The 20,262-nt window shown below is 37.4% G+C and overlaps 1 protein-coding gene across 2 annotated transcripts in view; it reads left to right on the top strand.

The window, feature by feature from the left end:
* Window positions 1–20,262, top strand: part of LRRC9 (leucine rich repeat containing 9) — a 116,844-nt gene that overhangs the window by 39,597 nt on the left and 56,985 nt on the right. For both annotated transcript variants that reach the window (XM_055130088.1, XM_055130087.1), the window contains exons 13-17: window positions 1,262–1,394; window positions 3,388–3,510; window positions 5,727–5,842; window positions 9,311–9,520; window positions 14,558–14,677. In XM_055130088.1, coding sequence (XP_054986063.1) covers window positions 1,262–1,394; window positions 3,388–3,510; window positions 5,727–5,842; window positions 9,311–9,520; window positions 14,558–14,677 — 702 coding nt within the window. The remainder of the gene's footprint in view (window positions 1–1,261; window positions 1,395–3,387; window positions 3,511–5,726; window positions 5,843–9,310; window positions 9,521–14,557; window positions 14,678–20,262) is intronic.

The following is a 20,262-nucleotide window of genomic DNA, read 5'->3' as shown; positions in this document are numbered from 1 at the left end:
ACACAAAAGTCCATGGCTTTTCTATATGCAAATTATGAAAGAGTAGTTTTTTTTTAAAAAAAAGCAATCCCTTTAACAATTGTTCCTCAGAAAATCAAGTACTAAGGAACCTATCTAACAAAAGAGGGAAGTGACCTATACAAAGAAAACTACAAAACACTACCTAAAAGAAATAAAAGAGAACACAAGGAAATTATTATCAAATAGCCCCAAAACCTTTGAGTATGAAATTGAAATTTTGGGGATTTTTTTGGGGGGTGGGCGTTGGGAGGGCATGCCTGGTGATGCTCAGGGATTGCTCCTGACAATGTTCAGTGCTTGGGGACCATATAGGATTCCCTGGGATCAAACCTGGGTTAGCCTCGTGCAAGACAAATATCCTACTCATTATACTATCTCTTCAGCCCCTTTGAGTATGAATTTTTAAAGCTCCACATAGCTTCTCTTGCATTAGACACTGCCATATTACATACAAGCTTTAGTTTCTTCAGAGTTGAAGATGAGAACTGGAAAGACAGTTCTTGGGGTAGGGTGCTTTTCTTGTATGTTTGAAGTTAAATCCTCAGAACTACATATGGTCTCACAAGCACCACCAGAAATAAGCCCATAGAACAGAGTCAGGAATAAGTCTTGACGCAAAACCAAAAATATTAAAACCTCAACATGACCTTAAAGATTCCTGCAAGGCAACTTGAATGTAAGAATCCATCTAGTTTTAATTAATATGATCTTCCCTATCCACCAAACTTTTGCATTTGCCTCACACACACATATTTTAGCAGGGTTTTTAATAATTAGTCTCTGAAATCTTATATCTAACCAAAAATTTCCACTTAATGGAAGACTTATTGTAAACAGCCTTCTCCTCATGCTTTACTATTTTGTATGATATGAATAATTTTAATAACATACAATTGGTATGAACAAGTTTAAGTACAAAATTTATTGCTTTTGATAAGCTTGCAAAGTGACTGGGTAGAATAAAACTTTGTAAAGTTATTGCTCCTGCACCGCACAGTGTTGTCAGTCTTGACTCTAGTGCTTTTGTACACATCATAATTTAGCTGTATGTAAATTAAAAATATATGAATTATTTTACCAAATAAAATTTATACATGTAGGTTATTTATGTCTTTTCAGTGAACCTGGCCTGCATTTTCTTTGCCCAGATGCATAAACATAAAATGACAAAACTACCCATGTTAATGTTAAAGTTTTACCAAATATTCATAAAAATTTTCAGACTGTCTTTTCTTTACAGATTTTTCACAAAAATGAAGCTGTTATTCTCGCTAATAGTCTCGGTATATGTGAGTGTCCCAGAATTGAATTTCTGAGGCAGAAGCAAAAGGATGAAAATAAAAATTCTTTTGAGCACGAAGATTTCAGACATGGTAAATAAAAATATACAATAGTTTTGAACTTTTATGTTGTATTGTGAATGCATTCATTGTTTTCATGACATTTTTGATATTCAGTTTTAGCAACCTAGATATTTTTCTGAAACCCTTTTATTTAATATTGCATATGACTTAATTATTTTAGATAGGTTGTCAACACATATTTCCCTATGTCAATATTTATAGTATGAAATCCACTTATTATTCATATATAATTATTGAAATGGAATTTATATGAAATAGAGAAAGTTTTGACTGTGATTTTGTTCATTAAATGTGTTCGAAAAATAAAACATACATATCCATAGTACATACTGCATAACCACAAATTTATAGGAAGAGAAAAGCCTGTTTGTGTAATCATCATCTTACCAAGTATTCAGGAAGGCAAGCTTTTAAATTGTCCTTAATCATCATAATAGTAGAGGAGACAAAAATATGGCTATAAATATAAAATTGGATGAAAAAAATTGTGAAGTGAAATGAATTTATAGTCTGTCTTCTATAAGACAAAATATTGGTATTTTAATTTATTCAGTTATCAGTGCTTTATAATATGTATTTTGAATACATAATAAATAAAAGAACATGAGTTGATCTTGACTATGTGTAAATAAAAGCACATAAGTTGAGTATAAAACTTCAGGGAGAAGATCTCTGGTATCCATAGATTGGAGAAATAAGCATCTCATTCTGTCTTTTTTGCCTCACCCTTTTCCACAGTTCTTTAGTTGCTCTGGTTTTTATTGAATACGACTATATAGTACCAGTTAGCAGGTGACAGGGATACTTACCTTGCAAAATTGAAAGAATTTCTCCTTATGTCACTTACAGATGTTAAGAAATAATACCTTTAAGTTATCACCGGAATTGCAAGGAATGTGTTATAAAGAAACTTATCAGCCAGGGAGAAAGTCCACTATTTTTTCACTCCTTTATTAGTCTTTCTAAAGATTGCATAGCTGCAAATTTGGCTAATATATATATATATATTTGTTGGTTTTGTTTTGGGGTCATACCCAGCTGTGCTCAGGACACTCAGGAATCACTCCTGGCTGTGCTTGGGGAACTATCTGGGAAGCCTGCTGAGCCTTGTGCAAGGCTAGTGCCCTACTTGCTGTACTACGTCTGACCCCGGTTAATATAGTTTTTTATAAAAGATTCTACATTATAGATCTGCTAAGGTGCTTCATGTTGAACTAAGATATGTACATTTGTATTTTGTAGCTACTAATAGTCAGAAAATTAAACAGGTTATTAAGCCTCGAAAGAAATCTTATTTGAAAATAAAAAACATTTGCTTCTTTTTTTCTCATTCTCCATTTTCATGTTCAAAGCTGCTGCATTGTGGTTTTCTTTAAATACTTTTGATAGATGTTTTCCAGAATAAATCAAAGCCTCCCTATTTATATTTTATGACTTTCATAGTTTAAAATGCCATCTGAATGTTTTATGCACAGAAATCAGAAATTATTTTATGATTTCAGTTCCTCATAAAGATACTTAGGGTTTAGAAAATTCCAAGATTTCTTAAGTATCTAAAGGGGAAAAAAAAGGTCTGTTTAGTCAGTAGTTATGTGTTTAATACTTCCTACCATTTCAGGTATGTGTGAGGTACTGATGATATAGAAATTAATTTTATTCAGTTAGCAAGTACAACTTTCTTATTTTAAATTATTTAATTAAAATATTCTTTAAATATTCCATCTCTATAAATCTTTGATGTTATCAAATTATTTTATTATTTATTATAATATTTATTATTCATATCATTTTTTAGAATATGCTATAATACTCATTTCATTTATTCAACAAATACCAACCTCCTGGTTTTGATCAAGGAGTGTGCTGTGTGCTATAATGGTAGCAAATTACAAACCATGAACTCTGCCAATAAACAATAATATCTGAGACCAATAAGGAAGGTAATATTGTAAAATTGCTGAAATGAGTTGTTAAAATATTTGTTTGTGTTTTTCACACTTAGGCATTCTCCTCATTACGAAGGTTTTCCTTGGCCATTGTGTTCAGGCGTATGAACAGGACTCAGTCAGTAAAGAAAACTATCCAATGGTTAATTCAGTGTTCCTTCCTCGAAAAATTTTACTAAGTATGTCTGAGATAAAGATAATTAGATTTGTTTGGGTTTTTTGGTGGGGAGGGATGGTGAGAAGGTGGGAGGGAGTGCAGAACACACTCAGTCATGCTCAGGGCTTACTCCTGGCTCTATATTTAGGAATCACTCCTGGCAGACCCAGGGGACCATATGAGATGTTTGATATTGAATCCAGGGCAGCAGTGTTGCATGGCAACTGCCAGACCTATTGCACTATCACTTTGGCCCTGAGAATTATGTTTTTCTTTCTGAATATAAAATATATTTTATGTATTCTTAGTGTAATGTCTATCTTTAAAAGTTTGTAAAATTTTTCTACAAAAACCTTTTCTTAGCTACCAAAGAGCATCTAGTCTCTATTTCATTGATGTTTACATTTCTATGTATGTGTATATACTTTATGAACTTTTGGGGGTTTGTTTTTGAGCCAAACCCAGTGGTGCTCAGGACTTACTCCTGGCTCTGCACTCAGGGATCACTCCTGGTGGCTCAAATGACCAAATGATGCTCTGGGATTGGACTCGGGTTAGCTGCATGCAAGGCAAGCACTACCCTCTATGTTTTATTAGTCAGGAACCCAATGAACTATTTGAAATTTTGTGTGTGTGTATTTATATGTGTTTGTGTGTGTCAAAGGGTAACAAAAGCAACCTTTAACAAAAAAGGTTTTATATTTTTATTATTTTTAAAAATTAGGTTTTTTTTAATTGAATCACCATGAAAAAAGTTACAAAGCATTCAGGTTTAAGTCTCAGTTATATGATCAAACCCCCATCCCTTTACCAGTGCACATGTTCCACCACCAAGAACCCCAGCATCCCTCCCATCCCAACCCCCCAACCTGTGTGGCTAATGACCTTCACTTTACTCTCTATATACTTTGATTACATTCAATATTTCAACAGAAAACTCACTATTATTATTTGGAATTTTTCCCCAACAATCAAACCTGCTGAAAAGGCATCATTTGATGATTTGTTTTACATTGCTGAGAATGAAGAGTATATGAGGTTGTGTGGCCAACTATTGCAGCCGCTAGGTTTTGGATTTCTGCTATTTTAGTAATTAAGTCCAGAGAAATTTCTGCCAGAAGTTGCGTCACTGCAAGCTCTTACCTCCAGTTAGTGGGATCTATAAGATGGCGGTCACCACACGGCCGCTGCCACCACCGTGGAAAGGAAAAGCCGAGAGAGAAAAATCTTTCCCTTCCCGGGGCGGCATGGGGTCGCAGCTCAGTTCACAGTCTAGAGGCATTTCTATAAGAAGCCACTGGGTGCTGAAATTAGCTAATAGGCCTCCAGGATCATGGTCTTTTAGGAGCAGAGGAGCCGTTCATGTGCAGCCACTCTGGGTCTCGTCTGGTCCAACAACAAAGCTTTTAAAGCAATAAATAACCCACTTGCCAAAACTTTGTAGCCGGGGTCAGAAAGGTAGTACAACAGTTAGAGCGATTGCCTTGCAGGCAGCCGACCCAGTCTAGATCCCCCACCCCCGAAATGGTTTTCCTGAGCCCACCAGAGTGATCGCCAAGCACAGGACCAGGAGTAAGTCCTGAGCGCTGTCAGGTGTGACCCAAAAGCACCACCAACAACAACCTGTATAGCCAAATAATTGGAAAGAAAAGTTGAAAAATTATTAAAGAGAAAAGATATGTATACAGTTAGGAGCCAGAGAGATAGTCCAGAGTTTAAGCACTTGCCTTTCATTTGGCTGACTCCAGTTGTATCCCTGGCCCTGCATGGTCCTTGGGCCATTATCAGGAGCAATCCTGGGAGCAACTTCTGAGCACTACCACGTGTGGTCCAGCCCCTCCTTTCAGTTAAATATGTTAAACCGTACTAGTCTATGTTGTGGCAAAAATTGTTTGTATTAACAGATATTAAACTTTAGGGGGTGGAAAAATAAGGAGGAAAGCCCCCAGGAGGGCTAGAGAGATGGTTTGATACACTGGAGCACACGTTTTCCATGAGAGAGGCCCAGGTATGACCCTCAGCACTGCACAGTCCCCTGAGCACTGCCAGTGGTGTCCTCCAGTCATGGAACTGTGAGTAGCTCCTGAGTGGTGTTAGGTGTGGCCCAGAAATAAATTCAATCAAATAACAGTGGAAATTTGTTTATTATTTATCAATGTACATAAGAATGAAAAGGCATTTTAATTTTGAAGAATAATTTTGCTTGTTTGTTTGTTTCTGTTTGGGATTTTATTCCAGATTCTGTCGTGGGACATGGAAAATGTGATTGTAGCATTCGGCACTGCAAGTGGTTTGTCTTTGATCATGACCTTGTTTTACCAGAGTATGTTGTTGAATTTGAGTATCTTACAGTGGTAAGACTATATTTTTAAAACTTGAACTTTACAGATGAGAACAGAGCAGTCATTTGAAGCCTAGTAATGTTATGCCATGTTTATAAGCTATATTTAATTATTTTTTAAAATAGTTTTCCAAGCAAAACTTTGTGATACCTATTTTATTACGCAAATATATTATGTGAATAATATGTGGCTATGTTCATTGGAAAAGATTAAAACCATTTAGAATAAATAGGAATTTTATTTTACTGCAGTCATATAGCCACTTTCTTTACAAAGCTATCCACTGTTAATAGATTTATGAATTTGCCTTCATTCTTATTTCTATACATTTAGATATAACTAATATATATATTGTTTGTACAATAGAATGTAGTTCTAATAGTTCTGCTATCTTCTTTCCTCTAATGTCTTGCATATATTTTCACTTTAATACATATGGATCTATTCATTCTTTTGATATCTGTACACAATACTGTGACAATTGTACTATAACTTGACTTCTGTTACAAATGTTGATAACACGCTTCGAGTTTTATTACTATGCAAACAGTATTTCTGGCATAATATATAGTTTAGTGGTAAAGTACATATCTCCGATATATGAAAGTCTGGGTTTGATCTCAGGTCTCACAAAAATAGGTATTCATAAATTAGTAACAGTACTTCACTGAAAATCACTATGATTTGGGTCATGTATATATTCTTATAGACATGCATATATGAATGTTTCTCATCAGGATAAAGTTGTGGAAGAATTAATCAAAGGGCCTTTGCATTTTTGGTAGATTTTTGGTAGATTTTAACAATTGTCCCCACAGACGTTTGACTATTTACAAATACCCAACAATGTGTGAAGTACTTATTTTTCTGCATCCTGAGCAATACAAGATGCTATTCTTCTTTTCCACTCTTATGGGCAGTAAAGGGATTTTTTTCATATGCTTATTATGGGTTACTTTCTGTTGCTTATCTTGTATATATGTCATAAACATTTTCTGTTACCTTATTTATTGCAAAAATCTATTTTAATGTGTGATTGCATCTTAAATTTTAAAAGGTCAACTCTTTCCTTCCTTCTCTTACATGAATTTTGAACTTCTGTATTATTTCAGAGGCCTTACTTAAAAATTCTCTTACTTTTTCTCCAGTACTTAAATAGCCTGAGCCAATAAGTTTTGCTTTTATTATTCACCTAGAAATTATTTTATATTGTGTGTGCTGGGAGGTGTCAAATAATATTATCTTTAAAAATGAATACTTGTTTAAGGATTATCTCTTCTGCTCTTTAAAAAAACACCGTATTTCCAGATTCTGGCTATTGTGAACAGTGCTACAATAAACATACAAGTGCAAAAGTCATTCCTAATGCTTTTTTGCATCCTCGGGATATATTCCCAGAGTGGTATTGCTGGGTAACTTGGGAGCTCAATTTCTAGGTTTTGGAGGAATGTCCATTTTGTTTTCCAAAAAGGCTGGGCCAGTTGGCATTCCCACCAACAATGAATGAGAGTCCCATTCCCCCCGCATCCGCACCAGCACTGGTTGTTCTTGTTCTTTTTGATGTGTGCCAGTCTCTGTGGTGTGAGATGATATCTCATTGTTTTGATTTGCATTTCTCTGATGATTAGCAATGTAGAGCATTTTTTCATGTGCCTCTTGACCATTTGCATTTCTTTTTTGAGGAAGTATTGTAAACCATAATACTCAAAAGTAGAGAGAGAGTAAGAAGGAAGGTGCCTGCCACAGAGGCAGAGGGTGGGATGAGGTGTGGGGATGGTGGAAGGGATACTGGAAACACTGGTGGTGGAAAAATGACATTGGTGGGGGGATGGGTGTCTGATCATTGTATGACTGAAACTAGATCTTAAAAGCTTTGTAACTGTATCTCATGATAAGTCAATAAAAAAATTAATGAATAAAATTGCAAAGAAAATTAAAAATAAAAACACCACCTTTCAACTTTAAATTATTATCACAAATTTATTTATATAATAAATTCTTATATTATGTTCCATTGATCTCTTTGTCAAATCTTGGATCCTCCCACAATGGTTATTACAACCCTGATGATAATTTTGATATGTGATAAGGCAAATTCTTCTGCCCACTCACTTGTGTTTTGTAGTGGTGGTGGTAGTGTCAGGAGTTCCATTTGTTGACATGTTTGGTGGCTGGACTTTTAATGCTGGGACAGCACAGAGTGTAGGAGATCAGCCTCAGAGTCTCATTCATACAGGGCAGGCTCTGTGACACTGAACCACAGATTTGCCCCCTACTTATCTTTTAATTTTTTTCTGGACTATTCTTGAACATGTCTGTCTCCAAATAAAACTTAAAATCAGCTTGTTAAGCTTCATTTTCAATAATTTTGAGATTTTATTTGAATTTCATAAAATTTAAATCTTAATCTGGGACCACAAAGATAGTACAGGGGCTAAGGTACTTGCCTTGCATGCCGCCAACCCAGGTTTGATCCCAGGCACTGCATATGGTTCCCTGAAAACTACCGGGGTGATCCTTAACACAGAGCCAAGAACAGCTTCTGAACACTGCTAATTGCAGCCTAAACCCACATCACCACTCTCCCCCCAAAAAAAGCTTCATCTGGGTGAGCATGGTATAGAAGACTTCATGTATAAAATAGTAATATTGTTGCTATTTAAATAAACCAAACTGCTTAAACTCGTTTTATCAAAATATTTGGCCTCATTCAGAAAGAACCATGTAATTTCATTCTATTTACTCAAAATGTGAAATGATATTCCATTGTTTGATTTGTATTTCTAATCTGGCTAACATTACTAATTATGTGTTTTACCATATTCATTTGATTTCTCAGAAGTTCTACTGAAAAATTTAGTATCTTATCACACAATTTATTTCATTGACTTCCAAGTGCTTACCATCATCTCTTCAGTAGTAACCAACTTTATTATATATGCTTTATTTTCCCATATTTTTCAGAGATTGTTTTGTAAGTGACTTTGTTTCCCTACTCTGATTTGTTCATATTGTTTTGGCTCACTCATTCACACTTCTTACCATAATTACATAGTTGTCTTACAGTTGCTTAGAGGACTGCTCTTTGTTTACTCTGAAATTAAGTTTCTACAGATCTGGTCTTCTCCTGGGTATGCTTGACTACAGGTTACATTTCTGTTCCTCTTTGTCTATCCATTCATTTCCTCCTAATTATTCTGTCTTTTATATTCAAAATACCAGAATACAATTCTAGTTCTTTGTCTTGACTATTATAAAATATATTTTTAAATTATCTCTTGCCTGTTTTAAAGGGTTTTAAATGGGAGAGGTGAATACAACCATTCTTAGCCATAATTTTAATCTGGTCTCATGATATTTCTTAATGTATTCTTATGTCATAGATATTACTACCTAACTGAAAAAAATTGTTTCTACTTAGCCTGTTTCCTTTTCAAGATGATAAATACAGCAACCAAAATATTTTTAATAATTTTTTAGGTCAAGTCTCTCTCTTTATTTTCCTCATTCAACAATATAATTTCAGAAGAAAGCAAAACAAATTCAGGAGAAACAGTGTCTCAGGATTTGAAATTTGATGATGAAGTGATAAGAATGGATCCCAAGATCAAGTCCAGACCAAAACTTGTTAGTTTGAATGAAAAAGCAATATATTCTCTTACCAAGACTAGCAGTTTCAGTCATATTATGGTAAGTGTTGTAAAGAATAAAATTTAAGAAACAGCTTAATTTGGAATCAGAAGTATCATGTATCATATACCAAGTCTAATTATCACTGTATCACTGTCATCCCGTTGCTCATTGATTTGTTCAAGCGGGCACCAGTAACGTCTCTCATTGAGAGACTTACTGTTACTGTTTTTGACATATCCAATACGCACGGGTAGCTTGCCAGGCTCTGCCGCATGGGCTCGACACTCTCGGTAGCTTGCCAGGCTCTCTGAGAGGGGTGGAAGAATTGAACTCGGGTCGGCTGCGTGAAAGGCGAACGCCCAACCACTGTGCTATCGCTCCAGGTCCGGTCTAACTATAATAAATCAAAAATAATAAATAAAAAAGTGTCCTGCTCTCCTCTCCTATATGAATTAGATCTGTGCTGTTGATATGAATATTATATGAAACAAATATTCCCTTAATTATATATTTTATAAGTATATACTTTTCTATTTAATTATGTAATTGTTCAGTTAGCCATATTTTAAAATGAAAAGGTAAGGGACTGGGAGATAATTGAAAGGATTGGAGCATATCTTTGGCATGCTGAATCTCCAGGCTCATTTCTTGGCACTTCATTTTCCCCTGAATGTGGCTGGGATGACCCAGGCCTGAGGGGTGGCTCCCCCCGGCCTGGACATTGAGCTATCCTCAATGAGCTTAGTATTTCTGGAAGTGTTCCTCGAGCTCCCTGAAAACACCTTGGGAAATCTAAGAAAAATGAAAGATAAGATTAATTTTAAAAATAAAATTCACTTAATCTAACATATCCAAAGAAGAACTGGTTTAGCCTACAACATGCAAAAATTCAGATAGTATCATACTAAATCTTGTAAATATGGAATATATATATATTTTTAATTTATTATTTTTATTAGTGAATCACCATGAAAGTACAGTTACAGATTTACATATTTTCATGCTTGTGTTTCAGTCACACAATGCTCGGGAAAATATGGAATATATTTTATACTTACAGCACATTTCAATTCAGATAAACCTCATTTTAAGTTCTTAGTAGCAACATATGGCTGATATTATCCTATCAGTTAATATAGATTTATAGGTATCCTTCTAGATTACAGGGATTTTTATCTCTTAATAACAGATAGGCTATTTTTAAATAATTAAGAAAAATAAGTTTCAACTATCACCCCAATATGCCTATTGTCCGTCATCTACAAGTTATTCACTCAAGTCATCTTGAATAGTATTGGAAGAACACTAGACAAAGTACAACCATACAAGCAAGCCGGGTTCTGAAAAGGCTTCACACGATCGACCATATCCACATGGTGACCAAGCTCATTGGATTTCTCGAGAGTTCAAGATGCCGTTCATTGACTTAAAGAAGGCCTTTGATTATGTTGAGACTGAAGGGGTCATCGAGGCCCTAGCAAAACAGGGCGTTCAAACTCAGTACATCAGGATCCTCCGTGAGCTATATTATGGATTCACCACCAGGATCTCACCATTCTACAAAGAAGTGATCATTGACATAGAGAGGGGTTCGGCAGGGTGATACCTTTTCACCAAAACTGTTCAGTGCCACCCTTGAGAACATCATGCAATGACTGGAATGGGAAGGAATGGGAGTGAAGATAGGCGGTCGGCAACTATACCACCTCCGCTTCACTGATGACATCATTCTAACAACACCAAATATCAGCCAAGCAGCACGAATGCGCCAACTTCGACCAAGAGTGTAAAAAGGTCAGACTGCAGCTGAATCTCACGAAGACAATGTTCATGAGAAACAAACTAGTTCCTGATGTTCCATTTTCCCTCAACGGAACGAACATCTCTGAATGCAGCAGTTATGTGTACCTAGGTCGAGAACTCAACATGACAAACGACCGGGCACTGGAACTGCGCAGGAGGAAGAGAGCGGTGTGGAACGCCCTCAAGAGCGTTAAAGAAGTGGTTAAGAGAATGAAGAACCTCCAGCTCTGGGCACATCTTTTTAACTTCACTGTTCTTCCTGCACTCACATTCGCTTCAGAGACCTGGGCCCTACAAAAACAGGATGAGAATGCTATTCGGGTATCCCAAAGAGCTATGCTAGGAGTATCACGTTTCACTCAAGTGAGAGAAGGAATTCGGAGTTCTGAACTCCGTCAAGGATCACGAATCAGGGACACTGTCTCATTTGCCAAGGCGTCAAAAATCAGGTAGGCCGGACATGTAATGCAATTTAGAGACAACCGCTGGACCGACTGGATTCCACGGGATGTCAAAAGACCGTGTGGCCGCCCACCTACAAGATGGTCAGACTTCTTCATCAAGACCCTGAATGAACGGTTTGAGTCTCTTCATATTCCTGGAGCGAGCAGATGCCATTGGGCTACACTAGCATGCCTCAGGGACGAATGGAGACGTTACTCGTGCCTGCTCGAACAAATCAACGAACAACGGATGACAAGTGATAAAAGTGATACAAATTTCAAATAATGTTGATTCTAGATGAAGCTTTCTAAAATTAATCAGCAGAATTTGAGTTAATTACTAAGGCATCTTCTCACAGACGAAATTCTATTGAGATTATAAGACTACTTCCATATCTTTTTGTTTTTAATTAATTAATTTATATTTTTATTGAATCACCATGTGGAAAGTTACAAAGCTTTCAGGCTTAAGTCTCAGTTACACAATGCTCGAACACCCATCCCTTCACCAGTGCACATATACCACTACCAAGAACCACAGTGAACCTCCCCCCCACCCCCTCAGCCCCCCACCCCGCCTGTGTAACTGATAAATTTCACTTTACTTTCTCTTTACTTTGATTACATTCAATATTTCAACAAAAAACTCACTATTATTGTTTGGGGTTTTTCCCCCTCCAAAGTCGGACCTGCTGGAAAGGAAGCATTTGATAATTTGTTTTCCATTGCTGTACCTCTGTGTCTTGACTATAAGATCTTTCCATTTCTAATCTGTTACCCCTCTATCCAAAATGAACTTAACTCTAAAGGCAAGGTGTCATTCACTATGACTGAGTATGACACAGTGCAAGGCGGGGGTTTTCTCCTGGAGCTCTGTAACAAAGGCCTGGCTTTATTTCCACTTTGAACCCCCAACATACAAACCTGCAATTTTCTTTTCAAAGCGCACCTCTGATTGGATATCCTCTGCTACTTCTCACCATTCCTACTTGAAATTCTCAGGTGATTCTCAGATGATTGAAAATAAGATCAGAGTCATTGATATGGTCAATAATAAAACTTCCTGAACTTATTTGTTCTACCAATCCCTTTTCAGAAACAAAATTTCTCAGTCCCTTCACTAGAAATCTCTTACCTTAGCAAACAACAAAAGCACCCTCTCTCCATACAATTTACTACCATTCATGTGAATTATTTCAGAGCTCCCTGGAAGTGGTATTACCCACTTTGGGAAATACTGGTCTATAAAATACTATATAGTCTCATTCCTCCAGGCCTACCTTTCCAAAAGACTTTTTTTCCTTTGGTATTTGAGTCACATGTGGTGGTACACAGGGATTACTCTTGGTTGTGTGCTCACGGGTTATTCCTGGCAGTGTTTAGGAGATCATATCTGGTGCTGACCAGGAGTCAAATCAAGGTCAGCAGATTGCAAGGCCTTAACTGGTCCTATCTTCCAGTGCTTATAATTGAATACTTAACAGAATTGAAAATACATGCTGTAAAATAGATCTACAGATATAAATTTTCCCTTCTTAACAATTTTGGCTATGTTGTAGCAGTTATTGAAAAAATGTGTCTTTTTTCTTTTTACCAGGAATTTAGTTCTATTCACTGTATTATAGCTTACAGATGTGGTGAGTGAAGAGGCTTAAGATACAGTTATGCTACCCATGTTTTGTGAATAGTCAATTGTATTGATACATTTTCCTGTGTCTTTCTTTTATGAGAGATGCATAAATACTATCTTCACTTGATGCCATACACAAAAATGTAGCTTAAAAGCAGAAAAATAAGGCGTAAACATGTAAAAGTATACTAGCATCCACTTTTATATGATTTAGTAGCAAATGGACAGAGAGAGTCTATTCCTACAAATTCTAATAAGAAATTGTCCTAGAACTCTTCTACCTCCTTCTCACATAGCCTGCCCTATCTATCTAACTTCAGCCTTTCTTGCTTAATGCTTTCACACAGTTTTCTACCATCTGGCTGTATCCTTATCATCCAATTTCTTTGATGTATCCTAGTTAATACCCAAAATCATTGGGATCTTCTTTGTTCACTAGTTGGAGGCATAAGAGAGCTACCCTAATGAACATTTTAACTGTACATATAACTATTTCCTAAAAAATAATACAAAAAATTCTTTTTTGTATTTTTTAATATTTTTTCATCAATCCCACCACTATTAAACCTTGCCCCCACCATATTTTGGGTGTTTCCATCCAGAACCCCAATCCTTACCCCAAAGCAAAACCAAAATAATATACTTCCCTCTAAGGTTGGTTGCTTCCTACTTTGAATCCCATCAAATGTAGTGCAGTACTTGTGGAGTATGGGTAGAGTGTGTCCTATGAAGTGTCTCGGTCCAGGAAAAGGTTCACTGCTGAGTTGCTGGAGACAGGGAGAAATATGGGCAGAGGATCTCTGTTACCAGTCCCACTGAACCCAGAGTTCTCAGTCACAATGTCCCGCATATCTTGTGAGTGAGGCTTGGCCCAAGCCGAGCAGCCGTGGCCATGACAGCAGTTGAGTTCTGGAGGTTTTTGGCTGCTGGGACTGGGTCCCTTGGGATGGGGAGAAAAAACTTCCTGTCAATTATTAATAAACTTAGATCAACTAGAAAATCAAGTTAAGATTCTAATGATGCTATTATGATCAAATCAAACTATTTAAAGTCATATATTAGATCATTTTCTACTATATATTAAATATATAAAAGATACATATTTTATATATATTGAAGAAAATATATTTTCTTCAGTATATTTAAATAATTCTAAAATAACTGTGGCCTTTAGTGTATAACCTGTCTTATTTTTTTATTTATGTTTTGTGATCTCAGACTCTGAATCTACATGGAAACAGTTTGAGTAAATTGAAAGACCTCTCCAAGTTGACAGGACTTCGAAGACTTAATATAAGCTTTAATGAATTTACTTGTTTAGATGAAGTATACCACTTGGTAAGAACTATTGTTTTAAAATTATTTAAATAAAATATTTGTGTGAATGAGTTAATCTTATAACTGACCTCATATCTAACATATTTTAAAATGTATAGCCCAGATTAGTAACAAAGCATATATACACTTTCTGTAAAAAGAACTTCAGTTTAAATCCCCTTTGAAGACCAGATATACATCGCCAATCACATCGTTTCTAATTTTCTTTTCTTTTTTCTTTCTTTCTTTCTTTTTTTTTTTTTTTTTTTGCATTTTGGGTCACACCTGGCGATGCACAGGGGTTACTCCTGGCTCTGCACTCAGGAAGTACTCCTGGTGGTGCTCAGGGGATGCTGGGAATCGAAGCCAGTCAGCCGCATGCAAGGCAAATGCCCTACCCACTGTGCTATCGCTCCAGCCTCCATCAGTTTCTAGTTTCATAGATCCCTCTGTTGTTTATATGTGTGTGAAAAAGTGTGCCACTGATTTTCTGATATTTTATGGCTGTATTCTCTTCCTTCAGTTGGTTCTAAAGTTTCTCTTTTCTTTGCCTTTTCATCATTATCCTGTTTAATTTTGACTTAGTCACAGTAGTTTCTTCTCTCAGAAGGATTCTGCTCCAGAAGGCAGCCCTGGTGTGGCAGTATAGAGAATGATAGAGCTAATCTATGCCAACTTTAGCCGGATAAAGTATTCTTGGTGAAGCGTTCATTTCATTGAGTTTTTTCACTATATCCCACCATTGTCTTCAGGCTTGGAGGGTTTCCTCTGATAGATCTGCTGTGACTCTAAGGGGTGCTCCTTTGTATACGATTTCCTTCTTCGACCTTGCTGCTTGCAGTATTGTGTCTCTCTGGGTGACGTCCATCATTGTAACTATGATATGTCTTGGGGTTTTTTTGTTAGGATTTCTTTTAGCTGGCACCCTTCGGGCACCTTGAATCTGGATGCCCTCATTGTCCAGCTCTGGGAACTTTTCAGCAATGATTTGTTTGACTGTGGCTTTTTTGTTGGGGTTAGTTCCTTGTCTTTCTAATGTTGTACCTCTTGAAATCATCCCCTAGGACTCTGATTCACCCTAGAGCTATTTTGAGGTCTCTTGCCATGGTTTGTTGTTGCTAGGCTTCTTGCAGCTCATCTTCAAGCATACTGATTCTGTCTTCCGCTGCAGTCATTCTATTGTTGAGGGCAGCCAGAGAGTTTTTGATTTCATGTACTGACTCCTTCATTTCTTTTTGTAGGTATTTTATTTCTGCTCTCATTTCTTCCCGTATTTTGTCGGCTGTCTGTTGTATTGTTTCTGCCAGATCCTCCTTTAAGTTGTCAATCTTTGCATTGGGTTCATTGAACATCTTGAGGATTTCAACTCTGAATTCTTTATCAGAGAGCTCAAGTTTGTAGGAAACGCCAACTGAGGTTTCTGGACTCCTTTCATCGTCCTCTGCTTGCGATGGGGATTTGTGCTGTTTCTTCATGTTGTGGTGGTGGTATGGAAGAAGGGCCTTGAAGATGAGTATCCCTGTTCCCTCTGGGCCGGAAGACAAAACAGCTGCGGTGCTTGGGGTCAGCGTGCCAGCCACTCAGTCGTATGCCAACTTTAATAGGTCATTTTCCTGCGTCAGTGGAGGCAAAACTTCTGTCTTCAGCAGGTGTACTCAAGTTGGTTCCCCTACTTTTCAGTGCATATTGGCTATTTTGAGATTTTTTTTTGTTCTCAGGTCCATCAGATACTTCCTTCTTCCTCTCACAAATATGGACAACACAGATATTGTGGTTGTTGGCAGTAAATCAACTTCTCTGGGGGCTTTTGAGGATACTTTGTCACATAGCTTTGTTATAAACATTTTCCATGTGATTTGTGTTTTATTCATTTAATCTGTTTTTTGTGTGTGGTTTTAGGGAATTTTAAAACCTACACTACCTTCGTTCTATAATAATTGGCCTTGCATGTGTGTTTTCAATTTATTTATTTTTACGGCTATACACCTGAGGTTAATTTAATTTTTTTTAACTGGACAATGACTTTGGGGTCCAGAGGGCATGGGCATGTCATTCTACATTGCTCTCTTTGGTTTTTTTGCTTTTTTGGTTGCACCCAGCAATGATCAGGGGTTAGTCCTGGCTCTGCACTCAGGAATCACTCCTGCCAGTGCTTGAGGGACCATATGAGATGCTGGGAATCGAACCCAGGTCAGCCACGTGCAAGGCAAACACCCTCCCCACTGAACTATTACTCTGGCCCCTCTTTTCCAAGAGTCATTTGTGAGTCTCTGGATCATGACTGTTAATAACCTTATATGGAGCCAGAGGCAGTTCATGGGTGAGACTGCCAGGCTACCAGAAAGAAGCACAGGGAGATATGGGGAGGTTGCTTATTCTCAACTCTGTGGGAGCCTGGAGTTTTCAGTCACAAGTCAGCAGATTCAGTCATGGTGAAACTCATATGTGCTGGGGAGATCAGTTGTAAGCATGGCAGAGATTGAGTTCTGGAGGTTTTCAGCTTTGTTGGGGCTGGTAGGGTAGCACACCCCCCCCACTCCGGGTTGCCGAGATAGCCCGGCACGGGGTCAGAGGTATCTCTGCGGTGTGTCATTGTATGTATGTTTAATAATGATCATTTATCTTAGTAGTATAAATGGTAATTTAGTTTAATTATTTATCTTTAATTTCTAATTCTTCAATTTTTTTTCTATTTGCTTCGGATATATCATGTTTAACTATCGTTTATTTGCACTTGTATTTTTAAAATTTTTTTATTTTAATGAATTATTGTCAGATACATTTAAAGACTTACAGACTTTCATGATTGCATTCCAGTCAAACAATGTTTAAGTACCCACCCCTCCACCAGTGCCCATTCCCCACCCCCAATGTTCCCATTATCCCTCCCCCCACCCCAACCCCTTTCCATCTCCTGCCTCTGTGGCAGACACAATATCTCTTACTCTCTCTATCCTTTTGGGATTTATGGTTTGCAATACAGGTAACAAGCAGCCATCATGCTTGGTCCATAGTCTACTTTCAGCATGCATCTACTATCCCGAGTGGTCGAACCATCATTTTTTTATTGCTCTTCTCTACATCCCAGCTACCTTTTCCCCTAGTGCATGAGATCGGCCATCAAGCCGTGGGGCAGTCCTCCTGACCCTTATTTTAACTTTCCTTAGGTGTTAGTCTCCAATTATGTTACTTTATATTCCACAAATGAGTGCAATCTTTCTATGTTGGTCCCTCTCTTTCTAACTCATTTCACTTAACATGATACTCTCCATGTTGATCCACTTGTATGCAAATATCATAACTTCATTTCTTCTAACAGCTGTATAGTATTCCATTGTGTAGATATACCAAAATTTCTTTAACCAGTCATCTGTTCTCGGGCACTTGGGCTTTTTCCTGACTCTAGCTGTTGTAAATAGTGCTGCAATAACCATACAAGAGCATATGTCATTTCTACTGTACTTTTTCACATCTCTGGGATGTATTCCCAGAAGTGGTATCCTGGATCAAAAGGGAGCTTGATTTCTAGTGTTTTGAGAAACATCCATATTGTTTTCCATACTGTTTCCCAAAAAGGATGAACCAGTCGACATTCCCACCAGCAGTGAAGGAGAGTCCCTTTCTCCCCACATCCACGCCAACACTGGTTGTTTTTGTTTTTTTGGATATGGGCCAGTCTCTGTGGTGTGACATGATATCTCACTGTTGTTTTGATCTGCATCTCCCTGATGATTAGTGATGAAGAGCATTTTTTCATGTGTCTTTTGGCCATTCGGATTTCTTCTTTGAGAAAGTTTCTGTTCATTTCAACACCCCATTTTCTGATGGGATTGGATATTTTCCTCTTGTAAAGTTCAACCAGTGCCTTGTATATCCTTGATATTAAACCCATACCAGAGGAGTGAGCCTAGTTACCCCTCTCGGAGAACCTGGCAAAGTACCGAGAGCATTCTGCCCACACGGCAGACCTGGCAAACGCTTCGTGTCATATTCAATATGCTAAATACAGTAACAATGATGGGTCTCATTCACCTTACCCTGAAAGAGCCTCGAATGCGGCACCTCTGGGAAGAATGAGTAAAGAGAGGCTGCTAAAATCTCAGGGCGAGGATGAATGGAGACATTACTGGTGCCCACTGGAGAAAATCGATGATCAATGGGATGACAGTGATACAGTGATTGGAGGGGTATTGGGTGAATATCCTTTCCCATTCTGTAGACTGTCTTTGTATTCTGATCATTGTTTCTTTTGAGGTACAGAAACTTCTTAGCTCAAGATAGTCCCATTTGTTTATCTGTTTCCACTTGTTTGATCAATGGCATTTCATCCTTGAAGATACCTATGGCTTCAATGTCGTAGAGGGTTTTGCCAAACTTTTCTTCAATGTACCTTATGGATTTTGGTCTGATGCTGAGGTCTTTAATACATTTTGATCTGACTTTTGTGAATTGTGTTAGGTAGAGGTCAGAGCCCATTTTTTTGCATGTAGCTGTCCAGTTTTGCCAGTACCATTTGTTAAAGAGAATTTCCTTGCTCCACTTCGCATCTCTTGCTTCCTTATCAAAGATTATATGCTCATATATTTGAGGGTATCTGTAAGGATGCCCAACCCTATTCCACTGGTCTGCGGGTCTGTTTTTGTTCGAATACCATGCTATTTTAATTATTACCGCTTTGTAGTGCAGTTTTAAGTTGGGGAAGGTGATGTCCCCCCATCTTCTTTTTCCCAAGAATTGCTTTAGCTATTCATGGACGCTTGTTGTTCCATATGAATTTCAGGAGTGTTTGATCAATTTCTTTGAAGAATGTCATGGGTACCCTTATAGAGATCACATTGAATCTGTATAATGCTTTGGGGAGCATTGCCATTTTGACAATGTTAATTCTCCCAATCCATGAACAGGGGATGTGTTTCCATTTCCTCGTGTCCTCTTTTATTTCATGAAGGAGTGTTTTGTAGTGTTCTTTGTACGGGTCCTCCTTAGTTAAGCTGATTTTGAGGTACTTGATTTTCTGAGGCATGATTGTGAACAGGATTCCCTTTTTCATATCACTTTCTTCTCTCTCGTTATTTGCATATAGGAAATACATGGACTTTTGGGTATTGATTTTGTAGCCTGTGACTTTACTATACATGTTTACTGTTTCTAGGAGTTTCTTGGTAGAGGCTTTAGGGTTCTCCAAATCATGTCATCTGCAAATAGTGAGAGTTTTATTTCTTCCTTTCCTATTTGGATGCCCTTAATGTCTTTTTCTTGCCTAACTGCTATGGCAAATACTTCCAGTACTATATTGAACAGAAGTGGTGAGAGTGGGCATCCTTGTCTTCCCTGATCTTAGAGAGAAGACTTAGTTTTTCCCCATTGAGGATAATGCTTGACATAAACTTATGGTAGATGACTTTGACTATACTGAGAAAAGTTCCTTCAGTTCCCATTTTGGTGAGAGTTTTCATCATAAATGGGTGCTAGATCTTGTCAAATCCTTTCTCTGCATCTATTGATATGATCATATGGTTTTTGTCTTTTCTTTTAGTGATATGATGGATTATGTTGATTGATTTGAGAATGTTAAACCATCCTTGTATCCCTGGTACACTTGTATC

The sequence above is a fragment of the Sorex araneus genome, chromosome 3 (assembly GCF_027595985.1).
Source record: "Sorex araneus isolate mSorAra2 chromosome 3, mSorAra2.pri, whole genome shotgun sequence".
In the NCBI taxonomy this organism is placed as follows: Eukaryota; Metazoa; Chordata; class Mammalia; order Eulipotyphla; family Soricidae; genus Sorex; species Sorex araneus.
The sequence above is the reverse complement of the archived record's forward strand: the minus strand, read 5'-3'. Positions and strand labels throughout refer to the sequence as shown.